At 37.0% G+C, this 19,040-nt stretch overlaps 1 protein-coding gene across 5 annotated transcripts in view; it reads left to right on the top strand.

Moving 5' to 3' along the window:
• The window catches only part of LOC105386276 (serine/arginine repetitive matrix protein 2), a 162,024-nt gene that overhangs the window by 122,733 nt on the left and 20,251 nt on the right, over window positions 1-19,040 (top strand). For all 5 annotated transcript variants that reach the window (XM_048631529.1, XM_048631530.1, XM_048631528.1 and 2 more), the window contains 2 exons: window positions 12,262-12,333; window positions 13,336-13,447. In XM_048631529.1, the coding sequence (XP_048487486.1) occupies window positions 12,262-12,333; window positions 13,336-13,447 (184 nt within the window). The remainder of the gene's footprint in view (window positions 1-12,261; window positions 12,334-13,335; window positions 13,448-19,040) is intronic.

The raw sequence follows: 19,040 nt of genomic DNA, 5'->3' as shown, positions 1-19,040 counted from the left end.
CGTAATTTTTGTTTAGGTAGACGGATTTTGTGTTGTATGTGAGGTAGGAACCTAAATCAGAGTTAACAGTTGACAATCACAACTTTATTACATGTAAGTATTATAATTTTTGCACATATCTGTTTATTTAAATTAAAGTATCCAGAAATATAAGACATGAAACAACAAAAAACCTTGTTACATTGTAATATACTATCCCTACCGTCATTTTCTGCCTGAAAATACGATACAGTATTTATTTATAGTATAATCCTATCAACAGGAAGTCAAAAATAAACAACGGAAAATGCACACGCAGAGTTATTATCTCGCAAAGCGCAGCCTCCACCGCTGGGGTTTTAATAACCACCCTGTGTACAAAATACAGTATACAGGGTTCATTGTGTGTGGAATTATGTGCCCACTTTGGTTGTATAAAGTTCTGTGGATTTAGTTACTCTACAGGCTGATGAGAAAATGTAGAAGCCTAACTGATGTAAAAATACTTTTAAAGAAGTAATAATGTATTTAATTCCATCCATACAGTGCATTGATAGGATTTGAACAGACATACAAACTTTTATACTTTGGTTTTCATACTTACAAAATACCTCCCTACCTACATGATGTATTTAGATCCTATGTCATTCGATAGTACAGTCCTGCAGTCCGCTTCTTAAGTAGTTATAGCAACGTGTATACACTTTTGTAGCTTGTCATACTAACAAACCGAAAAAGTTTGACTGTATGAATAAGCGAATTGCGCGTTTGACATGGCACAAAAGTGTATACAGCTAGCTGCTTACAAAGCTGATTGTACTTCAGTTTCACTACAGCCTGTATGTAATAAATATATATATGTCGCAGCCGGATCGTATAATCCGCCGTATTACATTACGGCTGGCCGCATTACAACACAGGGCCGCTTTGTAATGCGGCGTATCAACGTTTAGCCGCATTGTCATTTCCATACGTTCTTCAATACGGCGGCCCACGTTTAGCCGCATCGTACTACTACTGAATTGTAGGGTAACCATGTCCATACTAAGCATGACATTACAGGTGAAGGATTTTTGTAATCATAATAGAGTAAATCTATCATATGGACTACCATTAAAGTATCAAAATACTGTTCATGGGCACTACTCGGATTGTAGTATCTTCGGAATTATTATTCTTCATCATCAACATCACTTCTGGACGTAGGCCTCTCCCAAAGCACGCCACTGGATGCGATCTACAGCTTTCCACATCCAATAATAACCAGCCATCTTTCGCAAGTCGTCACCCCATCTAGCCTGAGGGCGTCCCACACTACGTTTGCCTCATTTATATTTTTTGACCCAGTAGTATTATCTGGAAATCCGCCGACCAGCAGAATCCATGGTCACTTTAGCTGATTGATGTGCGTTATAACTTTTGTACGTTTTTCACTGTACCGCATTGATCGGAATAGAAATAATTTAATTTCACGTGGAAATTGATCTTGAAGTACTGTTTACTAGCATATTTAACACGATTTCTTCGTTTTAATCATCATCAAATATCTGTATCCAACACCATTATTGTTGTTATGTCAAGCAGCGCCACGAGTGTTAAAAATCAAAACTAAAATCTTTCAAAGCGGCGGCTAATCTCTCGTCCTATTACATAACGGCCAGCCGTATTGAATGACGTATGATGTCGAATACAATCCGGCGCATTTTCATTCAGCCGTATTCAATACGGCTAAACGTTGATCCGCCGCATTACAAAGCGGCCCTGTCTTGTAATGCGGCTAGCCGTCATGTAATACGGCGGGTTATACGATCCGGCTGCGACATATACATATAGGTGCATATTACAATGCCCATGTATGTAACCCATAGCCCGTGGCACATCATCGTAATGCACAGCGTCTGGCGTAGTGCATCTTCCGGGCCAGTGGGCTGCGCCATCCGCACAATCAAATTATGTCTGGTCTGCACTACACTGACGAGCTATGAAATAGTTCCACCCACTAGCTAAGTTGCTATGTCATTGATAGTAGTGACATGCCTTTTTTAACCGTAGAGCGAATCTACACAAAGCGTTTTAGAATTAGGTACCTAAATTAGTTCTCAAAAGGAGGCCTATCCTATACCGATCCGTGGGCTATACCTAAAGGTCTGATGTGACGCGCTTTGACTTGTAGCTAGCAGTGTAGCTGGTAGTGGCAGAATGAGGAAGATCAAGGACAGGTGTTGTGGGGCTCATTGGGAGAGGTCTATGACTTACTGTGGACAATTACAAGCTGATCATAATTGTGATGAATCTGTCCTTCCGAAGAGGTAGCAGACAGATACACAGCTATAAATTACAAGGGTTCATAACATCAATATGACAATATTCAAGTCCGGCCATAGATCACGGGCGATATCCACGCACTGTTTCAATATCCAACGTTGCGTAAATTGAAACGCTTTCCGATGACAGACGGATGTCCGCCATTTTCAATTTGATGGGTTTTGCGAGCGCTGTCTATGGTCAATGGATTTAATGGTTCATTTCGGTTGGGATTGTTGTTGATTGTAAATTCAACCGATAAAACGGGAGTAGTTATTTCTAACTACAATTTCGCAACAACCACACCTGTCCACGTTCAATTATAAATTTATGACTATAACCTAATTTACCTTGTCTATAATCAAACAATTAAACAGACAGCCTGTATATGTTTAAATTTACATCGAATCACGTTTGTATTTGAATATGGAAGTACGAAAAAAGTTGTAAAAATGGCGGCTACAGGATTCCTCGTGTGCATCCACCGTGCTATATGGAGCGACCTCGTTTTGTCAATCATGTAATAAATCTATCTGGCCACTAATAAAATGTGCGTACTGGCTGGTTGCAATATAAATAGAATTAATTAAAGAAAAATAGGGTAATGAACCTCATTGCAGTAAACTGATAGACCGTTTACAAAGTACGGATTTAAAATAATAGGTTTTTTTGCTATATTTTAAGATATTACTATACCTTTCATTTAAGCACCTATGTAAGTCAGTACATGCATGTAATTATTGGCAGGTAGGTAACTAGGTACATTACATTATATTTTTACGAATTCATTTCCAATCATTTCGAATCGTTTGAATGTCGAATAAAATGCGCAACCGAGCAAACATCGTTCGTCTTTTGAATAGTAACTGACGTTTGAGGAAGACGTTCTTTCTTCACAACCTCCTTTCAGCCGCAACTGCGCCTCCGTGGAGCCTCTAGACTAGACTCTAGACGCTTTTAATCTTTGCATTTCCCACATTTTCAAGATGGCGGCGGTTTTAATCAACGGTTTTTGAAGCTAAGTCACGGCGCTTCCCTACTGAATGAAGTGCTTTTGATATGCTGTTAGTCCTTACGTGCGGAAAAAATCTAAAGATGCTAAATTTTCACAGAAGAAGAAAACATCTTTAAACTCATAGAAGTGCCTGTAAATTTTGGAATAGCAACAAGCCACGCGGCGGCCCAATTTGAAGTTGAAAGGCGTTTCGTATCGCACCCTAATTTTGAATGCAAATACGTCACGTTTTCGGATCTGTAACTCATTTTGGCTCGTAATAACCCCAAGACTGTAATTTTAATTTTATTTGTTTTGATGAAATTACTGTAGGTACTTATATATTTTCCCACATTCTTAGTACACTTTTAATTCAAATAGATAGATGGATAGAATATTATTTATTTGTACACACACAGGAACAGAAATACTACAAATGTAAGTCGGATCAGGTAAAATTTAAAAACGGTTCCTGTCAGTGTTACTATTGTCGTGACTCCAGTAGCATAATCAGCATTTTTCGCGCACTAAGCATTATGCATTTGTGGACTTTCCATTTTGCTCTATGCTTTACAAAAGTCTAAAGTCTAGACTAAAGGGGGGTGTACAAAATGCCGACTCATTGTGTTCAGAGCCACCCATAGCTGGAGCCTCCCCCCCTCTTTATTATTATCGTAAGATTTCGTTTCTCGTATTTGCACAATGTTGCCACAAAAGATTTTTCCCTTCGTCGACATTTTTTTTCGGCCATTCTCCCGTCCTACTGTTTTCCCTGTTAGTTTTATGTTATTTCACGTAATATTTCCCCCTTTTTGCTTTATTTGCATGTTATTACATAGTTTCAGCGGGTTTTCTTTGCGGAAAATAAGATGCGCGTTTAATTTTGTTTTTTTCTTTGTGACTCCGTATAAGGTTGGGCTGTTAATTATAAAAATATTTGCTTTAATAACTTTATGCTAATCGTACCCAGTTACCCCCGTTTACCATCTATCCAGTCATCACCAAATCAACCGTTTCACACACAAAATGGTTTTAATTAAAAGTTAACCCTCTACAGCGGCGGTCGTATTTCCGCCGCCGGCAGACTAGGACACCAACTCAAACTTCCTGCCGCTAGAAACTCTATTTCCGCGTGTCCTGAAAGTTTCAGCGGCCTACTTTACGGTTAACGTACTGTACTGTACTGCACCGCGCGACAACTTATGTTGCACGGGCTAGAGTGTCATAAACTCACAGTTAACTTTGCAATACAAACATTATTGCTAACAACAGCAACAAAAGTTTGTTTAGGCAAGAGTAAGTCTTTGAAATTAAAGAAAAACTTTTACTCTTCTCATTTCATTTAGGGCTATCATTTAAAGAAAAAATATTCCATCTTGTTGTAAAGTTATCGTTGCCAGACTCTACATTTGTGTATAGCCGTGGGCAACTGTATATGAACCGCAAGTTTATTTTAGTAAATGCTAGAATAGCTTTTTTCGTGTTGTGAGGAAAATGCAGGTGTAAATTACGAGTGTGGGAACTTGTTTGGGGTAAACATAAATAGATTTTCACCGCAGCGCGCTACCGCTTAGTTTTTAGCCAAAATTGAAATGAGTTTTTGTTGGTTCTATATTTTGTGTCGAAATAACTCGGCCATGTTGCACATGAGATTACCAGCAGGTTAGGCAGCTTAAAGGGTTTTTAACTGAATGTTTTAGGAGTATATTTTAAAGCTTTCAGAGTTTTAAAATCGGCTTGTGAAATGACTCGATCCTGCCAGCGGAAGATATATAAATATTCTCTCTTAACGATCATGCATTTCTTATCAACTTGACCCGTAACTTCGATGTCCTTATCGACTTTGAAACATCATACCCTCGTCACTTTTTCACCTTTCACTTCCTAAACGGCGTTCTCATTAACAAAACACAATCCTCGATCAATGTCCTTTCAACTAAATCATTACACTGCCATCATTACCACTCCACTGTGTCCTACTACTCTAAACATAAGCGTCATTTTCCACTATGAAAGCTTCAGGACTAACTTGTTATCAGTAACTTATGTCGCGTAGATAATAGAGACGGTATTTCAAAGGCAGTGTTGGCAAGATAAGTTTGTTCAGGCGTCGCTTTTCATCAGCATTGGAGCTTACGATACGTCATCGTGGAGGCTTTAAGGCGACGTCTCGAGCTGTACTGTCGCACGAATGTGAACATTTACATGGAAATGAAGGTTTTTGTTTTAGCGCTGAGTGAATGTAGGTATCGTGGGGAGTTTGAAAAACCGGCCAAGTGCGAGTCGGGCTCGCGCACAAAGGGTTCCGTAGCAGCAAAATTACAGTTAAATCAACCTATCTCAAAAACTATAAGAGATACTTTGATCAAACCAAAAATCGTTGAAAGAGTTAATTAGCATGCATCACCTCTATTTTTTTTAGAATTTTATACCCCGTAGTTATAAAAATAGAGGGGGGGGGACATACTTTTTACGACTTTGAGAGCTGATATCTCAAAAACCGTTCACTTTAAGAAAAATGTTTTTTAGAAAACTTTATATCATTTTAAAAGACCTTTCCATTGATACCCCACACGGGTATGTACATCGAAAAAAAAAATTTCATCCCTCAGTTACATGTATGGGGGGCCCCACCCCCAATTCTTTTTTTTACTATTTAGTGTCATATTTTTGTAGCGGTTCATACAACACATATTCCCATCAAATTTCATCACTGTAGTACTTATAGTTTCCGAGTAAATCGGCTGTGACAGACGGACAGACGGACAGACGGACATGACGAAACTATAAGGGTTCCGTTTTTGCCATTTTGGCTACGGAACCCTAAAAACGTGTTTAATTTGTCTGTCACAGGAGCTGTTTTTGGATGAAATGTTAATATTTTTGTGTTTTCAGTAAGGTAATGTAATTAATTTGAATGCTGTTAGGATTCTTTTTGTTCACTTCCAGTAGGTTCAATGTAAATCTATCGCAATGTATGTGACTCTTGGTTTTTATATCCAGATTTATTTAGTTTGTTCAAGTTTTCCCAGCCATTAGAAGAAGTCTGCATTGATTTTGTATATTTATAGCTGTGTTCACAATTAAGTACTTTTACTATTTATTTGTTTCAAATAGTAACTTCTATTCAATATCCTCTCGTACCTAAATTACTCAAATATAATTATTTTGTCTTAGAATATACCTATAGGTTATACTTAAGTGACAATATCATAACATCACCTTAACTCGCAAGTGTTGCAGAGTAGCATTGTCGCTCCATGCTGCCTCCGCGCGCCGGCAACTTGACGTGCAAGCCTTTTGTGAATATTGCCTGTGCATTACACACTCATACTTACATACAATATACGTAGAAACTTATAAGTACAATACATATTATAACGAAAGTATAGTCCTGGTCCTGGAAGAATGAAAATTCCCGTGTGATAAATAAACAACGTTTAACGGGTGTTTAAAACGGAATGTCGCCTTCTTATTAGGCGTTTGGCAGCATATTAACAGAGTTTAGCATGTGTCTTAAGTTTTGTATGATAAGGAGCCCCCTCTCTTTTATGTTTTTAAACTTAAATGGAGAAATGAGGATTTTTAATTTTTACGAGTTTGCGTTTTGTGATAATATGACTTGATTGGTAAATCTGTGTTTCATTAAAATCTGAAAAGCGCTGTGATATAACATTTAATACTACATGTTTGTATACGTATTCAAAGATTGGCTATTAATAAATACAGCCATTCGTTATTTACCCGTATAATAACGATATCAATGGCTCTCCGCTGCACCGTGCATTATTTTAACTGCGGCACTTATTCTTTCGCCTACAATATCCTGTCATACACATGCCTATTCATAAATACAATCCAAAACCACTCTTATTTCTACAGCGATAAAATACCAAGGGATGAAAGGGCTATTCGCCGACCGGTAGGCCATTTATAATTTCTAACGTCCACAGACGTCTATTATTTGTGCTAACGTCTAATGACGGTAGGGTAACAACGCGACGGGGAAAATCGCGAACTTTCCTGACGATAAACTATACCTCGATTGCCCGGGGGGAGCTAATCGCCGCCGTACACTATCGTAGACTATAGATTATTCTGCTGGATAAATAATAGCTTAGGTTATTATTTATGTGCTGATATGTTATGTATTTCGGAATGTTTCTGGTTTAGTGTGAAAATCGGCTAAATTTTGTTTGAAATCAAAAGAGTTTCATATTTGTTAATTAGATGTGATACGGTATTACGGTATGTCATCAGCTGTTTATAGAAAATGTTATTTATGTTTCCGCGTGGTAAATAATGATAACGCAACTCTTGACTCGAATGAAAGTAAAATTACAATCTATCAGAATTAGTCATCTAGATAAAGAGATAATTAATTGAATTATCAATGAGTTTATCATTGAAACCTTGCTGCTTATCTTTTTTGTACTTATTTTTATAATTAATGCAGTTTGTGTGTTTATTTCGCAGTGTTTACATCTGTAAAAAAATTTAAGTGAATTTATAGTTTCTATTTAGTGTACCTTACAACTATCCACGTTCTTATATTTAATTCTAATATTGCATTTTAAGTAATTTTATTGTTTTCTTTATAACCTACATAATGAGCGGTAGTAAGTAGAAAAGAATATACGCAGTACACGAAAATGCAGCAGAATAAAATAAACCGGAAATATTAGGGTTTCATACATCATACAATATAAACTTATTCTGAATCAGGACATTCTAATTTCTATACATAAGAGTGACCTTTTTTAAATGGGAAACGTACCTAACCACCTAACCAGGTATATCACAAAATCTTCAGTTTATTATCCAAAGTCAACTAAAGTATGTATGTATGGTATTTCCACGATCGTATCACGCTTAATATACATTTGATAAAGACTGTGGTGTGATGTTCATATCATGGTTCATGAAATCATCATCACAGCCCACATTCAGTTTATCCAATAACGCTCCATTTCACTAGATTCAATACGCTTATTGACACAATTGTTATTAATGACACATTTCACATGTGTTGTAATAGTCAGTGGTCCGCGCATAATGTCTCTATTTAACCAATAAATCATGGTTATCTCAGTGAACACATGAGCCAATAAGAGTATCGTGTTTTTCGCTTATTTATTATGAGTATACACTGATAAGGATAAATATTTAATTAGTATTTTGTAGTATAAGTATGATCCAGTTTCTTATCAGAGTTAACTATTCTAAGCATAAACTTAGGTCCTGCTTAGTAACAATTAGCCAATCAGAGCGCTGCATGTTGTATTTAAGTTCTGCTTATGACTTAATAGGTTATGTACCTATAAAGTTGCACTGAGTTTCCAATTTGAAAAAAACTATAAAATTGACCAATGAAAAAGGTCGTATAATAATAATTCTGCCCAATAAAAACTGCCGTAAAATCATAGTGAAATATTTGCGTTGCGGTAAGTGAATGATCGCTGGGCGGCCCGCCCGGCTGGTTTTACTATCGCATTTTCCGCCCAACCGAAAAGCCACGGGCATTTCAGTACCATCAAACTTATACCAGCCTGTAACCCCACACTGTATAAAGTCTATAATCGATTGGCCGCACTGTGCATTTAGTAGATGCGAGTGATATAGATGTATGTATTGGTAAATGTCTGAGTGTACTGCGCGAATCGACTGAATCAGTGCAACAAATGACGATCGAAATATCTTTCGTCTCTATTGGTGTTATAATGTTGGAACGGCATGGTAAATCGAGGTTGATATTTAATTGTAAAAATAGTAGATATTTTGTGCGGTAGGTAGTTTACGAATGGGTATAAATCAAAATATTTTTAGGTACTCAATCAGCATTGTTTATTCAAAGCGTTGAAAAAAATATACCTATTGAGTTGTTTTAGTTCGTTTTTTATTGTTAGCCTTACGATCGTTAGTCCTTTGTTCTATTTGAAGCTTTGAATGGATTCCCATGAAATTAATATCATTAAAAACTAGCTTATTTTAAGACCGAACTTTAATCACAGGTATGAATTAGGTAAGGATTCAGAATATTGCCTTATTTCAAAACCATGCGTTACTTTAAAAAATAGTAATACTTAATTACAAGTCTCTGTAATTCTGTTAAACTTATGAGCTTTTAAAAAAAAATTGCCCTTGTGTGATCCCTTGAATCAAACTCTTATAAAAAGTAACATAACACTAAAAAGGTCCGTGTCAATTAAGCTCTTAATCACATAAATGTAAGCGAGACCGGTGCAGCCTGCGACGGCTTCGTTCAACAAGCTTTCGAAAGCTCCAAACACCTGGGCTTAAAGTTGCATGGCGGCTATGGTTCATTTACTCGATACAAACTCGATGAGAAATAAAATAAAATGAAAAAAATGCTGTGGTTGATTATTATGAATATGAAAAGAAATGAACAGCTAACTTTATTTTATGGGTTTATCTAAAAATCCAAACATTCTATTAACTTAGTAGTTCGCTTTAGTCTTCACATCAGACACTAAACAAATTATCCCATTTCACCCCCCAAAAAATACCCGACTGAAACTCAAACAAAAGCCTGAAAGTCGACAAACCCTAGAGCCGCGGGTACGTTTACCCCGGCCGCCCAGCCGCCCGCCTCAGTCGCTCCTCAGCGCCCCTGACGGTTGGGCGCGGAACTGATAGCGAGACGTAGGCTCTGTGAGAATACCTCGTTTTTGTGTTGTGTTTGCCGGGTGGTTCGATACGGTGCGTATTTTTTGAAGTTTTTTTTGGATTTTTGTGGTTTAGGTACGGTAGTAAAAATAAGAGGTACGTTTAAAAAAAAACAGTCATCCGATTATACTTATATTTATTTATTTAATACTTAATTGCACAAATATATGATCAATTCATTATATATTCAGGAGATTTGATAATAATAATATGCAAAAAATAAAGCTAATTTGAAGGTATATCTTTAAAAGACTGGTATTTACTCGGGTACTGCATCTTTTGTCACAACAAAATTACACAAAAGCTCAATGTCAATAACAAAAGCTCTGTTATCTGTTAACTTAACGTGTTATCGGGAGCTGTTGTTGCCACTTATGAACTTTAATTACTTTGGTCATTAGCGATGCCATGTGTTGTCTTTTGTTAAAAGGATAACCATATTTAGCTGAAAATAGAATTTAACTGTGTATAATTTTTTAACACCGTCTGAGATTAATTGCTTTTTCATTTAAAAGCTTTCATGGTTTTTAAAGTAAAAAATTGTAGTTCCTAATCTGGTACACGAGGACTGGTGCAATATGCTTTTAGCATTATGTCCATCTTTTGTACAATTAGTTATAATTTGGAAATAAAAAAAATATGTTTCAGTAGTCATATCCAAGAATTAACTTTAGACTTATGAAGACGGATTAATAGATCCAAATGTCCCGAATATATGAGTATGATTGTCACCCTTCACAACCCAAATAGGATAAGTTATGTCCCTTTCAATGTCAATAACTCTTTGGACAGTAATATGGTAGTCTATGATGTGATATGGAATCGAATGCTGCCACAGAGTTTTGTCTCCAGTTTATAGAGATGGTAAAAACTGTATACTTTGTCGATAATAATTTGTATTTTTCTTTTGAACTGTGAAATTTGTAAATTATGCATCCGCTGTAGTGTTAAAGGTTTGCAAGACTCGTAATAAAATTATAAATAAAAATAGTAGGGACTGGTCTTTAAAAGGGAGAAATAATATTTATCATTCAGTACCTATTGAGGGTTTATTAAATATACATGTTGATAATTTTATTATCTTTAATACAAATAGGTTTTCCACGTGAGCTTCGCATGGCATTTAAAAGTAACCCGTGGGAATGTCGTGATAAAAAGTAATTTTTCAGGGATAATGTTTTATAATAGTTAAATCATTTTTGAAATGGGCTCAGCGGTTTTGGAGCCATTCTAATCAATACTAACAAAACAAAAAATATATGCTTACTGGTTTCAGAACAATAGCGTTGTTTCACATGATAGCTAATGATTGTATGACTCAGTCACCCGAACGTTTATCGATGCCCGTTTTGTACAACACTAGTGCTACTACAAAGCTTTTGATAATGTAATGATGTACTGTCACTGCCGACACATCTCTCGCTGTCGACAGACGTGACAGTTAATATTAACCTTTTCTATTATATTTATTTATCATTAATTCATGATTTTACAGTGAAAGTGTTTTAGCTCAATGTTGCGTTAAAGAGAATTTTGATAAATCAGTGTTTACCTATGTTTGAGATTAGTTTTTATCTTTGTGGTATTTTGGCGAGTGTTTGTTTATAAAAATGTTATCAATGCAGCCAGTGAACCAGCGGTTGTTCAGTTTTAAGACGTTGAAAGAGAAATTCGAACATGCAAGGTAATTGAAAAATCAGGAATAGAGTACTTACACTACTTACCCTCGTAAGCTAGCCCTCTCTTGTTATGTGTTAGTCTTACACTTTATTGCTGGATAATAGATTAAATTCATTTGAAATCCAAAATACCTTAAGGTTTTCCAGATCACCCATTGTAGGTACAAATTTTCTAACGAAGTGCATTGCTGCTCTCCATTTTAGTACCATTATATTTCGGACACGTCCAAAAACCGAGAACTCTTTGAGCTTTTTGAGATAAATATCTTCCCTGAAATGTAGAATACTTTAGTATTTATCTTCTTAGGATATCTAGCACAAACCCTACTCTACCGTTTTTCACCATGTTGATAGAATTTCCCATTCAGTAGTATCTAAAGTACAGTTTATACGCTTCTTTTGAACATCACTGTCCTCTATTTGAATATTATCCTCCAGTTAATTTATATGTCTGTTTCGTCAATCAACCCGCACTAGGCGCGCGTGGTTGACTAGGCCTAAAACCCTTCCTTCATTGGAGGGAGACCCTAGCCCCAACAGTGGGGACGCGATGGCTTGTTACGATGATTAGTTATTTTCTATGTCTGTTTACATTGAACTTATGTCTCCTTGTTGCAGGCCGGCGGGCGGAGTGCAGCGGAGCGCCACCAATGCAGACATGCCCAACCGCGGCGGCACCATCGCTGAGAGGTAAGCACGTAACCTAGTTTATAATAAAAACACCCTGTGAAGTAGCGTATGTTAAAGATGTTCGTGTATGTCACTGTTCTTACACTATGAAATACCTTGTAGTTGTATGGTGTCATCTGTGATAAATTGTGTCTTCTCTGTAATTTCTGGCAAATTTCTCTCAAAAGTTTGATATTTTAGTAAAACGATCTGAAAAACTGGCATTTCAATCAGTCTATCCGTGTAGGTACCTATAAAAAATACTGCAGTACATATTAATTTAATTATACCTAAATACATTTAGAACACCACAAAATATTTACATGAAAATCTATCATTCGTGAATTTCGAAAGGTTTTTGCCGATGGGATTATGAATATATTTCAATATATCAGTACAACTATGCTTTGTTTACATAGCTAGGTAGATACAGCGGCTATTTCCGCAGCAAATGAACATTTTCCCCGTGATATAACGTTTAATTATTGCATTGACATAATTCAGTAAGCCCGCGCTTCCTGTTAGCACAATGTTGATCCACTGTTGTGCTCTGATAACAAATGTACTTATGTTTGTTTCATTAAAAAATCCTACCATTAGTTACTAACTTGCCTCTCGTTCATTTATTTATCTATTGGATAATTTGATAAATTGAATCATTAGCCGGTTGAATCTTCGTTATTTATAAGTATAGATTATAAAAGGCAAACTAAATTTATCTAAGTACGATTTTAATGTTTTGTTTATTTACTATCAAATTGTTTATTTATCCATTATGTCATACATTTATCTTATTTGTAGTTATTTGCGATATTGTCTAGACATAAAACTTACCCTGTAAGAGTTTACAGTGCGCCACAAAATTATCATAACATTTACAAGTTTTGTAATTCAATAAATAACTTCAGTTCCTGTTCCCAAAACGGTTTCTTTCAATAAAAATTTCTTAAACTGTTATTATTTCGCCTAACACCCAAACTAACCATAGACAATCTGCTCATGTTTTTTCTTCATTATTTCCAGGTTGGCGGCCCTGCAGGCGGCGGGGGCCAACGACTGGCGCGCGCGTGTCTGTCGACTCAGTCCTGAAAAGGAAGACACAAAGGCCATAGAACGAGCTAAGAATCGGATCAATGTAAGTACCTACTTAAATTGTTTTTTATTTCATAAATTGCGTTTTCTTTCTTGATGAAAGAGGTAGGATTCCGGCATTTGGGTCCCGAAATTATTATTGAGTTTACAGCGCCATCTAGTTTTAGAAGCTGGAACTACGTGCTAATAGATGCGCTCCCGAAAAATTTAGACTTTGATGATTGATTTTTACTTATCGTTTTACAGTTTTGATTATCTAACTAAATTCACCCGATCGAAGCATATTATAAGGAGACACATAATATATTTGAATCAGAATAAAAATGTTAGGCAACTAGATACATTATTAGCAGAAAATATGTAGTAGATAGTTAGCTAAACGATAAGTATCGTAAGTTGCCGCCTTGTCAGCGAATCGATAGTAACAGTCCTGCGTTATCAAGGTGAAATGGCAATGTACCGACCCGCGATATCTCTGCCTTGCTTGTAGTCGCATCCATCAATACTTGTCTAGCAGTTTAGCCCTGAAAGTTGGCGATTTATGGCTGTGGGCCCGGCACTCATTAAATTTTACCAATTGGATATTCTTAATAAAAATCCTGAAAGTGATTATCAACCGAGAACTTCAACAATAAGTGAAAGATAACTATTTACGTTCTCGGTATATTTACACCTCAAATAAAAACCGCCATTTATATCGATATCGCCCCATCCATGGTAGGGTGACCTATCCTCACGACACACGCATACATAAACGTACAATACCTCATTTTTTCGAACGGCAGTACCTTTCTAAACTACAGTCACCCTCTATCGCAAATTCTGAAGTGGAGGCACGTGTCAAAGGCTGTACTTTGTTCAGGCGATTGTGGATTTTAAATGCATTACAGTAAGGGTCATGTCAAGAGACTTTTTATGTAAAACTAGGTACAGTGTGGAGTGGAAGCTAACATATGAGGAGGTACTTTTTGTGAAGTGCGCTTGAATATCTGCTTATAATAGTTCTTGTAAATGCACCCTCTTGCACCGCGAGCTTTCGTCTGAGGGTCAAGCCCGAATATACGACACTTAATCTAATCGTGTCGATGAACAGAAGACTAGGGTTTGTCAGTTACCACCGTGGTGAAAGAATTGGCCAGTTAGATTAGCGTCAGTCGCTGACTATCTAGGGTGCTTCAGACGTTTTATTAATAAGGATAAAAATGGCTACTCGAGTGATGTATTCCCTATACGTCACTCGAAGAGGCTTTTAGGACGTCTTATAAACGATATTATAAAAATATAAGTAATTACTTATACCTTTCGTTAACACACTCAACTTCTATTAAATTTATTTATTTCATTAGTCATGCTCTGAAATATGTACCTAATAATTATTAAATAACGTAACAATGCTTTAGGTTGATACTAGGCAGGATGGATATTGAGGTTTAATTAAAACAGATACTTGGAAATAATTGCCACCACTCCTAGGTGATATTTATAAAATATTTAGTTGAATGTGTAGGCCGGGTAAATAAGGAAATTGCGTGACGGTTGTGATATTTCAGCGACCTTGACAAAATGTTGCACGCTACCTGAAAACCAAATAAAAGTATTAATATTGGCTAAATATTTTCAGGCTTTCTTGCAATTTTATTGTATGTACTTACAATTAAATTGAAAATAATATGGAAGTACGTCTACAGCGCAGTTAGAATATTAATTTCATCATAGGATTTTAAGGCTGTTACTAGGGCATATTCCGTAAATTTTTCATCCAACCCTGTTAAGTTACGTGGTACTGGTAAGATATTGCATAAATAAAAAAATAACCGCTCTAAATTATAGCATCTATGCTTTAATTATTATCGCTTAGACTGCTTTTAAATTCGACTATTTAGAAAATACTCCATTTGTATAAAAATATAAGGGTAACTTTTCCCCTTTCAGTGTTAAGGGTAGGACAAGGTTCAGTCTATTTCCATCCCTAATGACCCGGTTATATTTAGACTAAATGCCATCTCATGACCTTTACGCTTTTGTTTTAAGTCTGGAGTGTGTAAGTATCTAGCTATTAGAGCATATTAGAAACCAGCAAAGCTTTTCAACGAAATATATTTTTTTTTACATTGCTGGAAAGAGACTGTACCTTGAGATACTTAATAGAATTAAATGAGAAGTGCTCATGGCTTACGAATTAAATCATTAAATCAAATTAAATCATAGGATAGGATAATGTTTAAGTATAGCTATAGAGCTATACTTAAACATTATATTTCAGTAGGCCATGCATTTCTGACCTACTTATATCATTCTGAGAGGGTACCATCCCAATCAATCTTCCCTTCTGAATTATTTACTAAAAGCAGCCACGAGTCGACGTTATTCGATTCCCAAATCCATTTCCTTATTTCTGGATTGGAGGGGAAAATCAGCTGTTTATTCCATTTTGTTCCCCTCACACACATCATTTACTAGGATGTTGTGTCAACGCCATCTGTGTTTGATCATGGGAATTAAATTACGCGATGGTGGCGCCCGCCTGCCGCTGGCGGATAAATTATGTAACGTGAATTAGTTTATTATTTGTTGTATGAACAACTATAATTTCCACTATGATAATGATCTGAAGATATGAGAATCTCTTGGAGTGAGCTCCTACGTATGATTTTGGTAAGCATACTTATTCTATTTTGGCTTTGTTTAAACGAAAAGGAAATATATTTTCAGGACTAAACATTTTGTCTCTGGAAATTCCACGGGAAACCTCGGAGCTAGTCATTGAGTATGAATGGTCTGGAGACGAAATAGGCAGACGTTCCCCTCTGGCGGGGTGGTAGGCCAAAAAGGCCCACCGATTTATAAAAACTAGTTGCAATCTCAATTTTCACTAAACTCAATCTAGTTGGCAAAGCGTTCGTTTCATAGAAAATGATTTGTTTACATACTAAAATGACTGCTTCAATTCATAGAATATCCGGATTCCGGATTTGATCACAGATTTGGTCATGGTTTATTGTTATTAGCTGTTTCCTAGCAACCAAATAATATCAAAAAAAGGCAATAGTGATGTACCAGTTTGTAGATATGTATTAATCGACAAAAAAGGTCATAGTTGGGAAGCGTCCGTAGTGGAATTGGCTTCAGTAATCGTAACTGATCACTGAGGTTAAGCAACAACTGACACGGTCAGCCATTGGTAGGTACAGCATGAGTTACCGATTTCAAATGGTTTTTTTCTGGATGCTTCCGTGCTTCGGACGGGACGTTAAGCCGTGGGTCCCGGTTGCTGCCTCGGCAGCAGTCGTTAAGCCTAGTCAGAGGCCGCCCGATCTCATTCAAAAACGGCGATACGGCTCGCGACCTATCACGTGAGTATAAATGTACAGCGAAAAGCGGGTGACTTCGTTTATTAATCATTCCTAATTAAATTTAACTATACCTAGTCAATTTGAAATTAGTATTTCTAACCCATGTTCTCGAATTCATCGATAACACTTATCGATAATTGTTACATCCATTGGCAAGAAAAGTGAAGACACTGTGTTCATTATTAAATGTCACTTCACGTAACCCTTATTGCTGGGAATTAAAACTCATAATGATATGTCCCATGAGACATAATCATGGTAAACGGTAAAATTTCCCCCCGCAAAAAATGCCAGACTTTTTTGTATCAAGAAAGATCGCTATGGCGCTTCCCGAGGGTACACCCGAGTCCGCGTTGTTCTATGGAGCTAGTTGGGACTTTGGGACATATGGGGGTCACTCTAAGTAACGAAAAACTTAGTTTCGGAGCGCCGCTGCGCGAGCCCCGACTCTATCTGATTGTAAACGTGCCGATTGCACGACAGCTCATTTTTATTAGTTTTCTGTCAGTATAGAGTAACCCTCCTGAAACCAAACGGCCGTGATTCTGCAGTGCACCAGTGCATGGTAAACTGGTTCCGACGGTTTACACAAGTCTTGGTCAACGTCTAGGCAATAGTACGCACTGCGGAAACACTAGATCCGCTGTTATGCCTGGGTGACACGAGACCTAGGTTTAAAACATAAAAATCTACTTCATTTCTTTTATTGCACAGTATACAAAAGTAATCATGTACAATCAGGTGGACTTAATGCTATAAGCATGTTCTACCAGTCAACCTGGAAGAGGTACAGAGCAAGAGTAGTGAGAAAAATATTAAATTTTAACCACACACTGTCATTACCTACGAAGTTTGTAAATTATTAACGTTTGAAAAAATACTTTGGCCTATGAAAAACACTAAATGGCTTGTTTTTCACCGATTCCAAACTTATAACAACCTTCTTTTCTATTTAAGCCTTTTTGAGCGTATTTGTTCGCCTGACCGGACGGCCTACGGACGAGCATCTAGGCCGCATTTGCCTCGCATTATTTAAAATAGTACCGGCGATGTACACCTTGGCTCCTTTAAAGGCTCTTCGCATAACCCTGACCATACCGGGAGACCGCGGCCGAAGGTCGAAGCCTTACCGGTGACTGACATTTTATATAGTCGGGTTATGTTGTGCAATGTGCATGGTGACAAAATTGTTTGGCTTTGTTGGTAAGGTGTTCTTACGTGGTGGATTTGGCTGATGCTGTATATTATTTTAAATATGTTGCGTAAATCATCCTTCATCCTTCGGAACTATACCTACTAGAAGAGAAGAAGGCACTGGAATGGTGTGATCCAAATGAATTTAAATTATGGGTTATCAATGTAATTATCCTCTGCCAACAAAAGGACTAATAGTTAACCTGATAGTGGACTAGACATAGGTCCTGCTAAAAAGCACCTCAACACTCCGTCCTCAGTATTCCTCATGCAACCAACCCTCGGAAAGCTATAGATCGCATTCAGTGGCGTGCTTTGGGAGAGGCCTTCGTCCAGCAGTGGACTGCTATAGGCTGATAATGATGAACAAACTCTCCATGTTAGTCTTCAAAATATTTCAATAAACAAACCAAAACATTTAACTCCACATGCAACGTGTAACCAGACTCTCGCTAAACCTGTTCCGGTCGTGACTTGTGACGTCACGAAGGCTGCACTTTATCTGCGCGTGAGTCTCTCGCGAGTGCATGTTCTGAGATTTATGGAGTACTTACTACGGAGGCGAGAATGTAAGGCTGCAACGATAGGAGGTCTAAAGGTGTGGAGTATTAGTAATGCAAACAAGTAGAATGGTTGAAGTCACGACTGTTATGTATGAGGTATTTGAAGGAGGCTGATGGCTAGATGTTTGTGGAAATGAAATTAAAATAAAAGATGAAGAAGAAATAAGGTGTTGTGTAAATAGTCAAAATTCTGAAATAATAACAAATTCAAGAAATGATGAAATACAGGATCTTTACCTACCCCAACAAACTTTCAAAGAATACTACACATCATACTAAAGAAACGAAAATAAACAGAAATGACAATTCATTAACCTTAGGCAGATATGCCTTAGAAGCTAATGCCAAAACCCAATTATCTGCCGAGTGCCGACCTAAACCCAAAAACTAACAATAAACGTCCAATGTTAAATATTGTCACCATCAGTCAAACCGTGCCAAAATCATACGCATAATAGTGTATGAAAGTGAGCTAGATAATCATCTAATTATAGCTTTTGGCCCCTGTAGCGATGACTGATGTGTC

The sequence above is a fragment of the Plutella xylostella genome, chromosome 29 (assembly GCF_932276165.1).
Source record: "Plutella xylostella chromosome 29, ilPluXylo3.1, whole genome shotgun sequence".
NCBI lineage: Eukaryota > Metazoa > Arthropoda > Insecta > Lepidoptera > Plutellidae > Plutella > Plutella xylostella.
This window is presented reverse-complemented; position numbering and strand designations above follow the sequence as displayed.